A 10,548-nucleotide genomic window follows, 5' to 3' on the forward strand; every position below is an offset into this window, starting at 1 on the left:
GACAACCATGGTTGGTTGTCAGGTCAGGACCTCTCTCTCATTCTAAATGTAGAAACTTGTTTTACTTCATTAAGAAATACCACGGTCAGTAGTTTAGCATGACTCAACCTCCAGAGCAAACTGAGTATCTACTCTGTGGCAGGCACTGAGCTAGATACCATATGCAGAGATTAATCAGACAGAACATCTTGGTTTTTACTTGAAAGCATGGCTTCAAAATCCTTGTAAAACTTTTGAGTCACTTGGAGTATCTATCCTACATCTTCCCTGAGATGGGAAAAGAATCTTTGAACATGTGTCATCTAGCTTTACATATTTTAAAACTTTTACCTATTCTGCTATTTCCCCCTATTTTATCAGCAGATCTAGCTTTTACTGTAACCTTCTGTGATCAAAGGCATTTTAGTGTTAGTACTAGTAAATTATAGCAAGCCTTTCTTAGAGCTCCTAAATCATATCTTTTGAAGAAAACAATTTCAATTTCAATAAGAAGGCAGAGGGAGCATAAAAGGGCAGCTTGCAATTAATTTTACAAAATCTCCCAACTGGAAGACAAAATCGCATGCAATTATTTTAAAAGAGTTTTATTCTAATTTTATTTCCAATCCCAGCCAACACACACACACACACACACACACACACACACACACACACACATACCCACACACACCCATCCACTCCTTAAACAGTATCGGAGATCTAATGTGCTGTGCTTTGAAAGGCCAGAAAATCAGACATCACAGTGTCATTTTAGAAAGCTTCCATCTCATTAGTGACATTATTAAGCAGGTGCTCAAAACTATGTTTGATGGTGAAGTTTTCCTTTCCTGAGTTTTGACATAAACATAAGAATTTAATAATAAATTGACTCAAAAAACACAGACCTAGATTGAAAACAGTTTTAACAACTGGAAACTAAAATCACAACCTCCTGGCAGGATGACAGTCCTTGATTTTCTCATTAAAGCTGCCAATATTTTGGATCCTTTTTCTGGCTCATTTGCCACTTCTTCATTAACTATATATTGGCATGGCATAGAATAGGTTCTGCATTTAGAAGACTTGTGTTCCAGCATCATATATTCAACCACCAGATAAAATAGATATTATCATATAGCCTATGTTATCTAGAGCATTCTCAGTGTTTCTGCAAGCACATGTCTTAGCTTGTTGGTCCAGAAAATATGGTCAGTATGTGTAGACATTGATGGGAGGCAGGGAAAAAGAAACTCCACTTACCCACTGAACAAAGTTTCCCCAGAAAGTAAAGTGCTAAATTTCAAAAATTACAAAGTATTCTATTTTTAAAGAAAAATCACTATACTTAAAATATAATCACTAAGAGGCCCCCAGTGCTGCACCAAAGAGGCCCGTCTTTCATATTGACTACTGAATTCATCAGAAAGGAGCCAACTGCTTGTAACCGTTTCTCCCTCTCTCCTTTCCTTCCTCCACCCCCCTTCTCTTCTCTCTCTGATGACACATGTAGGTTCACATCTGCATTCTGTTTCAAAAGAAACCTCATTATGCTCTTTTACCAAGTATTATTTTAACTGCCAGTTAACTCTCCCAACACCCTCCCCCAAGTAACCTTAAAGTAAATAAACTTATTATGCAGCCATGTTCCTGCAGAAGTTTGAATCACACCAAGAATACACATCCTTAAAAGGAAATGTTTTCCCTCCCCTTGCATCCTGTTATTTAAGCTATTTTAAGTACTTGTCTGGAGAAAGCTGGGCCAGAATTCAAGTGGTTTTGATTTTAGCTGCTGTTTTATACTGCCCATGTCCAGGTGGTATGTGGGGCAATCACTTCAAATGCATCTTTTGGGGTGTTACTTGGTCTTATAAATCTGACAGAAAGACTGGGATTTTCTTTGACCCCAGGTTGTGTGTGTGTGTGTGTGTGTGTGTGTGTGTGTGTTGCTTTAACCATCTTTGAGTCTGTCTAAATCTATTATCTTTCTTTATAGAGGTTGAATATGTATGTTCTCATCTGCAACACAGATGCAACTTCTTTACTACCCCACTCCGGACAGTACTCATTAGGACTTCAAGAAGAAAACAAATCAAGTGCAGATGCACTTCCTTTCAGAAAAGCTGGGTTTAAAATTTCCATTTCGTTTAACCAATATATTTCACAATTTTTCTGCTCTAAAAAATGAGTATAGGAATCTATATGTTTAACAATGGATTTTGGGCTGGCCGAGTGGCTTGTTGGTTAAGAGTTGGCTTGGGAGTGTGAATTCTGAGCAGCAGCGCTGCCGGTTTGGATCCCACATGGGCCAGTGACGCTGTGCCCTCTACAGCTAAGATTGTGAACAACAGCTCGACCTGGAGCTGGGCTGCCGTGAGTCGCCGTCCAATGCTCGGCGACCAACTGCCTCAGCCGGGAAGAGCGCAATGATCATAATACCAACATGGGCCAGTGAAGCAAAGTCCTCCACAACTAGACTGAAAAACAAAAGGACAGCAACTTGTTTGTTTCCCTTCCCCAATTCCCCAATGCTGTTCCCTCCCCCAATTACCGAATAAAATCTTTAAAAAAACAAAACAATAAACAATGGATTTACACACACACACACACACAATTTTGAATGCCCATGAAAATACATGATATATTGATTTAAAAGACTCAGCCAAAAGACTTGTGCAGGAGAATTTAGATTATATTCCATCCTAACCTCTAAGCAGTAAAGTCAACCTTTCATTGGCATTAAAATTTTAGGAAAGGCAGCTGCTAAACATCTCTAGATGTTTACCTAAACATGGGTTTTCCCAGTTCATACGTCTTCAGGTAGCTCATTCCAGCAAATATAACAGGCAGTGTAATGGGTCCCAGCTAAAGGTAGCATGAAGGTTGCCACCCAAGAGTTCATATTAATAGTGGATCCCCTAAGGTGGGGTCAAGTACAGCTGAAGGATGGACAAGGTTAGAGAGCTGAGACCAAGCAATCAAAAATGTTGTCTAGCAATCCTTTTCCAACTCAAAATTTCCAGCAGCTGAACCACCATTTTTCCAATTGCTGAAATTCTCCCACTTTAAAAATACATACACAACTACACACACACTCACACGAGTGCATTCTCTCACACGTGTGTGGTTCCTGTTCTTCCGTACACCCCCACACTGTCTTCCACACTGTCAAAACACAGCTTTCAGACTATCTCAAGACCTTCATTTCTAATAGTCCATCGATAATCAAACAGACGGCACAGTGAAAGAGCACTGGCTAGTTTATTTTTTTTCAGTTGGGCTATAGTTTTTATTTTTCAAGTCATAATTAAACAAATATGCACTGGTATAGTTTTATTGAATGCCAGGAGTAAATCAGACTAAACCAGCAGACTTTTTGTGGCATCATCCTGATGTGGTTTTTATATAGTAGAGAATATCAAGTCATTTGAAACAACTCAACTTCCTGAGATGAGAAAATGTGGTACAACTACAATCACCATAATCAACATTTTTTGGCTCAGTTTTAGTGGGCAACGTCAAAGGAATATACCCACACTATTCCTGGTCATTAAAAAAACCCCATTATTCTTTTATTTCCAAACTGCTGAATTAATGTTTAAAAAGCCCAAAGCTCAGTAGCAATTCCTTAGAGAGAAAAAAGTGAGAAATGTTTGCAGGACTTTAAGGCCAATCTGAAGATACTTTACATGAATGACCTCTAGCTTCCATAACACGATTAAACTCTCAGAATGTAAAAGACATTTTCTAGTTGGTAAACATTTACTTCTTAAGTGTTCTGAAAGTTTTATTTACTCTTCTTTAGAAAGAACTTATGCAGCATTGTATTTGAATTAAAACAGAAACATTATGAAGCAGAAAAAAAATGAAAGCCAAGGTTTCTGCTATCCCAGTGGGAAACATTGGAAACAAATGTTGAGAAAATTAAAATAATTAAATGAAAATACTCTGCTTGGAGCTTAACACTAAGCTGGTGCAGAGAATGAGTGAAAGGAGAACTTTAAATCCTAATACTCGATTTATTGCTAGTAGAGAGTTTTAAAGCACTATTAATTGATTGAACAATACCTATGATTAGTGGTAATTACAGAGATTTTCTCCATGCAGCACTATGATTTTGTTGAATTCCTAAAGAGATAATCAAGGCTATTATTGTTAATAGATGGGAAAAAAATCATATAATGATTTCCATATTTTGTCACAATTGAACTGAGACAAAGTAAGACTCACTACCCTCCCCCCAAAATAAGAAAAAATTGTCCTTGACAGGAAAAAAAGTTATAGAGCTTGTTTTTGAAATCAAGCTTCCCCGAATGAAGGAAAAAAAAGATTTCCATAACACCTCTGACAGTTGCCTGATGGCTCGGTAACTAACAACTAAAAAACTACAAAGATTTTAAAGGAACCTAAAAGAATCAGCTGGGTCTTTTCTAAAAGACTACACACAAGCCTTTATTATATTGAAAAGTACATATAAATTTTATGTGCTACAATGCAATGGCCAAAACTTTTAGTAATAAATTCCACCATGATGAAAATCTTCGTAACAATGGACCTTTTGAGTTTAGAGTTGATGACAAAGTCCCAGTACATGAAAAGACTACATATAATTCCTTGGGATTCAATCAATTAAATATTTATTGAGAATCTAACATGTGTAACACTGAGCTAGATGCTGAGGGGGGAGTACAAAAGCAAAAAATGCAGAATAGGCAGAAATTTTGAACTCCAGAATTCCTATTTACAGAATATAGACTAATAAGAGTCTGCATATATTAGGAATGTATGCCCGGTAGGGATTCCAATGAGACTTATGGTCAACTCTCCTGCCTTTGGGAAGCCGTTTGCCAACCCTAAACTCTCCAAGATATATGATTTAAAATAAGACAGTAATTCCAACAATGAGCCTTTCTTGCAGTCCAAACTCTAACTGATCCCTCACTTGGTGCAATTTAACCCTGTTTCCTCCATGGAGTTAATTGGTCAACCCTATTTATATCATTAAGCTTTTAAGGAGCAATTAAGCTCTTTTACTGATAAAAGTATTACAGTCCAATCAGGTAAACATATTTGAATTATCTTTAATTTAAAAAATATTATTCACACAAATATTTCCAAGATGCCACACAAAAGAACAAGGCCTGTATTCAACAAAAAGCATTTATTTGAGGAGGTAAGGCCTTGAAGATTAAACAATAGCAATAATAAGTCATGGTCCCTACCCTAAAATTTCATTCATAAAGAAACAAATTAGGCTGTCCCAAGACTGAAAGATGAATATAAAATCCTGTTAGACTCTGGACTATTCAATATTTTCTCGTTAGAATTCTGATGGGATTACGAATAGTGACTCTGCCTGGGGTTCATTATTCTTCCCAAGGCATGCCATTACTACTAAATGCTTTCATAGAAAACGTTGATCATAAATGTATAGGAATAGAGATGTAGGCATCCTTACTTTTCACTAATGGGATTTTCAACATGGGCCAAAGTGTAGATTCTGATTTAAATAGCAACTCATTATGATCTAACTTTATATCCTTTAAGGAAGGAGATACCAAAAAGTAATAGTTCATCTCTCTAAGCACATATTGATTCATGTGAGTACACACATCAATAATCAGTTTTTATCATTTTCTCATTATCTTCTACTGACTTGAGCTGAGCACTGAAATTTGGAATGTAAATACTATAAACTACTTCTATATCTGCTAAATTCTAAGACATGTTATATGATGTTAAAAGATGAACCAAATGACATGCTATGATTTCCCAACATATACTGATGCTGTAATGTAATGCAAAGGTAGGACAATCTGCATTATTGCAAAGGCACGTAAGATATATGAGAAAGGCAATAAAGCCACGCTAAATAGGGAAAGGTAAAACAGCATTTATGTTTGTTAACATTTTCAGGGGTCACACATTCCTTTGAAAGCTCTAAATTCTCTCCTAAGAAAAATATGAGACACCGAATATGATAACAATACAAAGTTTGTCTAAAAATTTCAGGGGCCTCAGCAGGCCCAGGTAAGGACTGGGACCCTTGACCAAAAATCTTTGACTATATTAGATACTAGATATAATTAGAAATAATACAGTTTCAAGTGTAGCTTCTAAAACATTATCCCATCCATATTAACTATCTTGCCCTAAGGTTCGTGATGTAACCATTCATGTTATTATTTAAAGAAATAACTTTCATTAGGGTCAAATAAAGATTGCTTTTGGCCAGCCGAGTGGCGCGATGGTTAAGAACTGGCTTGGGATGCCAGAGGGCCCCGGTTCGGATCCCACATATGAGGTCCAGTGACACTGCCCTCCACAGCTAAGATGCTAAACAACAGCTCAACCTGGAGCTGGGCTGCTGTGAGTCGCCGGCGACTGCGTAGTCTGCAGCCCCTGCTGCAGTGGGTTGCCATGGGCTACCGTGTGTAGCCAGCAGCCAGCATGAGCGGCCAGCAGCCGCAGTGAGCGGCCGTCCAGAAGCCGGCGACTGATGTGCCTCGCCCGGGAAGAGTGCAATGATGGTGCCAACTTGGGCCAGTGAAACAACGTCCTCCACAACTAGACTGAAGAACAGAATGGCAGCAACTTGTCTGTTCCCCTTCCCCCAATTCCTCAATAAAAATCTTAAAAAAAAAAGATTGTTTTACTATAGTTACACTACAAAAATACTTACCAACTTTTGCAAAGGCCTCTTTGAGTTCATCAAGCTCATCTTTGGAAATCTGAGTGGTAGCCATCTCATCCATTTATAGATCTAAAGAGAAACCAAAAAGGGTTCAGACTTTAAAAACTTTTATGATGAATATATTATAAGCACTCTTGCAAAATGCTCATCTCAGGAATTTGAACAGAATTGCAAACTACCAAAACCATCTGAACAGGTTCCCATATTAGTAGCTACAGCCAAAATAAAACAAGCAAATAAACAAATGAGAAGTCATCATTTACCAAAAGTTACTCAGAAAAAAATATTTCTGAATCTCCCTTTCAAGGACAAAATTTTACATTACATTCAAAGAATGTAAGGAACAGCCAAGGTACCCGGCAATGACGGGAAAAAGATACCTAATAGAAATTCTTGGTTATACGTGCCAAAACTAAAAGTTGAAATTATATGACCAAAGATTCATGTAAAATACAACTTTTCCATTAAGCCACCTATCTATCTATCTATCTATCTATCTATCTATCTATCTATCTATCTATTCTCTCTCTCATCTATCTATCTTACTGTTTTATTTACATTTTTCCAGCTTTATTGAGATGTAATTGGCATATAATATTGTGTAAGTTTTGACGGTTATATGTATATTGTGAAATGATTACTATATTAAGGTTAGTTAACACATCCATCACCTCACACAGTTACCATTTTTTCCATTAAACCACTTTAAAACCATTCATTGTGAAAACACTGATTTTTAAATAGCATATTAACACCTAACAATCACTCCCATTAAAGGAGTCAATTAAAACAAATTATACTTGGCTTTGATACAGAAGTATATCCAAGTGTGTGCTAATAAACATATCCTTGTGCACATAGCTTGTTATTTGAGTTTACACCCTTTCTGATTTGGCTCTATTTTACCAATTTCACAATAGAGCAGGGTTTGGCAAACTATGGCCTGTGTGCCAAATCTGAACCACCACTTGTTTTTGTATGGCCCCACAAGCTAAGTATGTTTTTGTAGATAAACATTTGTAGTCAATTTTGATGATAAGGCACATTAACTTTGAACCCCAATTAAGTGAAATGTTATCCTCCCCTCAAAATTCCATTCTTTTCATCAGTAGACCTGCATTACAAAAAATGTTGTACTCAATTATTATTATATTTTGGATTTCATCAGCAAAATTTTGTGGAAATAATATATTATATCCTTGATATCAATAATATAATATTCTTGATTTTGCCTCTTGGCACACAGTATTTATGATCTGAACCTTAATGAGCCCTATAATAGAGAAAGGAGGTCTGTATTGCAATGGATAATTCCCAAATACAAGCCTATTAACAATTTTTGGAGACAAGGAAATGAAAACAATTAGGTGTTGCCTTTTTTTTGGCTTTGATTTTTTTCTTTTTATCTTTTTTTAAGGACTTTACTTTTTCAGAACAGTTAGATTCACAGCAAAATTGAACAGAAAGTACAGAGTTCAGTTCCCATGTTCGCCTTTCTCCTCACATATAAACCTGGCCCATTATCAACATCTTGCACCAGAGTGGTACATTTGTTACAAACGATGAACCCACACTAACACATCATAATCACACAAAGTCCATAGTTGCATGGTGTTGTATATTATATGGGTTTTGACAAATAATATATAATGACACATATCTACCAGTAAAGTATAAAAAAATTAGTTTCACTGCCCTAAATGTATTTTCTTTTCAAATAAGTATTCTATGTGTTAAATTTCACTAACTATACAGTACAAAATACAAATTTGATGTCTTATATTTATCCCTTTTAGACAGTTTTATTAAAAGTTAAAAAACCACTCACCAACTCATCTTTTGACATTAAGCCTAATACTCAGTAGAGAGAAGCTCTTCAGGGAGAGCTGGGCCACATCTGTCTTTGTCACAGCCATTGTTGTCATTTCTAGAACTTATCACAGTCCCCAGGCACATTGTAAGGCACTCAATAAAATAGTGTTCTAATAAATTCATCCATTCAACAACAATGTACCAAGCACTACATTAGATAAATTCATATTCATATTAATTCCCCGAACCTTCACAACAACCTATGAAGTAAATATTCTTAACCCCTTTTTTTCTTATTAAATAACATAGGCTCAGAGGGGCCATGAAACTGGAATTCAAACCCACGTTTCTCAAATCCTTGGGAAGTTTTAAAATGACCACATATATTATTAGCTAAGTTTCTACCATAACGCAATAGACATCTAAAATGACTGGTATTAAAAAAATTTTTTTTAAACCCAGACTTTAAAAAAAAACATAAATCAGAACTTGCCTGTTTATACGCGTCAACTTTTCTTACCTATGGTGTTAAGATGCCACTAAAGACAGACAACTTCTCAGTAGATAAGTTGGGTAAAAACACTTTTCAGAGCAGTCTCAGGATCTCTAAGTAATGAAAGATCTTCAGTTAGATATGAAGTCAGGCATTTTAAAGATTGAGTATAAAAAAACAATTTTTTGTAAGTTGTAGCACTTTTTAAAAGCATTCTATATTTTAGTAATATGACATTCTACATTTCTGATTACAAAAATACTATATATAGGGTTTATTCTAATTTTATTTATGCGTATTTTAAGTAAGCATGTTTTCAATATGAAATTATTACCCATCTCCAAGAATTATACCACATAGAACAATGGCACAGAAAGTTTAAAAGTGAGGCTGCCTCAGAAAATCCAAAACATGTGGCCTCTCTTTTATCTCTAAAGGTCCTTTCTAGTTTGGGCAGTTTGTGAGTCAGGAATAATCTAAAGTATGTGAGTTAAAAAACTACATTTAATTTTAGTCTCATACTACCATAAAAATTAGACAAAGATGGTTCTGGACATACCATATTTGGCCATGTAAATGTGCACTTTTTTGCCCAAACTTGTGAGGAAAAAAATAAGGCTGCGCATTATACGTGGGTAATACTAATTCTGTATCTATATAAATGTTTTTAATTCTTTTGTTTATGCTTGAGTTAAAAGTGTAACTCTAGAAATCAATAACAATATCTGTATGCAAAATAGTACCCTGTAATGGGATCATCAGTTTTGTTGAACTTACAACGAACTTGGAACAACAAAGAGTTTTTGGCCTTCTAGGATATGTAAATGTTGTAAATTTGTTACTGGTATGTAAAGTTTCTTGTACCTGGTATCTTTTCTTGTGCTTTGTAATTATTTGTTACATAAAATTTCTCGTACCGTAATACATTAAAAGCTAAACTTCCTTTATAACAAAAAAACAAGTACCTAAATGTAAACAGATAAAAACTTGAATTAAAAAATTAAAATGAAAGATTTTTTTCCTTGAAAGTTTGGGGAAAAAATGTGGGTGTCCATTATACATGGAAGCGCATTATACACAGCAAAATATGGTAACCCCTGCCATCCTCCGCCCTTCATTCCTGCTGACCAGTAGGTTCTGACTAAATCCTTCCACTTACCACCCTTGGAAGGCAGCAGAGTTGAACAGGGCAAAATCTCTTTCCCTCTTCTGTGTACCCTTCTCCAACACACATACACCTCTATCCTCACACTTTTACAAATATTTTAGGCACCTGTTAGATGACTAATTCCTACCCTCAAGGTATTTACAATCTGGGAAAGGCAAACATGTAAATAATTATAACTCAACACAAAGTGAATTAGTAGGCCAGGAAAAGAGTACTTGTTCTCCCTACAAAATCAGGAAATACTTAGATCTCATAGAAATGATTTCAAGGCACCTGTTTACTTAAAAATATATTAATATGGGCCGGCCGAGTGGCTCAGTTGGTTAAGAGCTCGCTCAAGAGTGTGAGCTCTGGGGCCGGCTGAGTGGCTCAGTTGGTTAAGAGCTCGCTCAAGAGTTTGAGCTC

At 36.0% G+C, this 10,548-nt stretch overlaps 1 protein-coding gene across 4 annotated transcripts in view; it reads right to left on the reverse strand.

Moving 5' to 3' along the window:
- PLS3 (plastin 3) overlaps positions 1 to 10,548 on the reverse strand; it is a 91,124-nt gene that overhangs the window by 34,261 nt on the left and 46,315 nt on the right. For 2 of the 4 annotated variants that reach the window (XM_019625484.1, XM_019625486.1), the window contains exons 2-3: positions 9,003 to 9,088; positions 6,659 to 6,739 (exon numbers count right to left, since the gene is read on the reverse strand). In XM_019625484.1, the coding sequence (XP_019481029.1) occupies positions 6,659 to 6,731 (73 nt within the window). In that variant the 5' untranslated portion in view covers positions 6,732 to 6,739; positions 9,003 to 9,088. Of the gene's footprint in view, positions 1 to 6,658; positions 6,740 to 8,975; positions 9,089 to 10,548 lie in introns of all 4 variants that reach the window. The other 2 variants (XM_019625485.1, XM_019625487.1) reach the window with 2 other exon arrangements.

This window comes from Hipposideros armiger, unplaced genomic scaffold, assembly GCF_001890085.2.
Source record: "Hipposideros armiger isolate ML-2016 unplaced genomic scaffold, ASM189008v1 scaffold_630, whole genome shotgun sequence".
In the NCBI taxonomy this organism is placed as follows: Eukaryota; Metazoa; Chordata; class Mammalia; order Chiroptera; family Hipposideridae; genus Hipposideros; species Hipposideros armiger.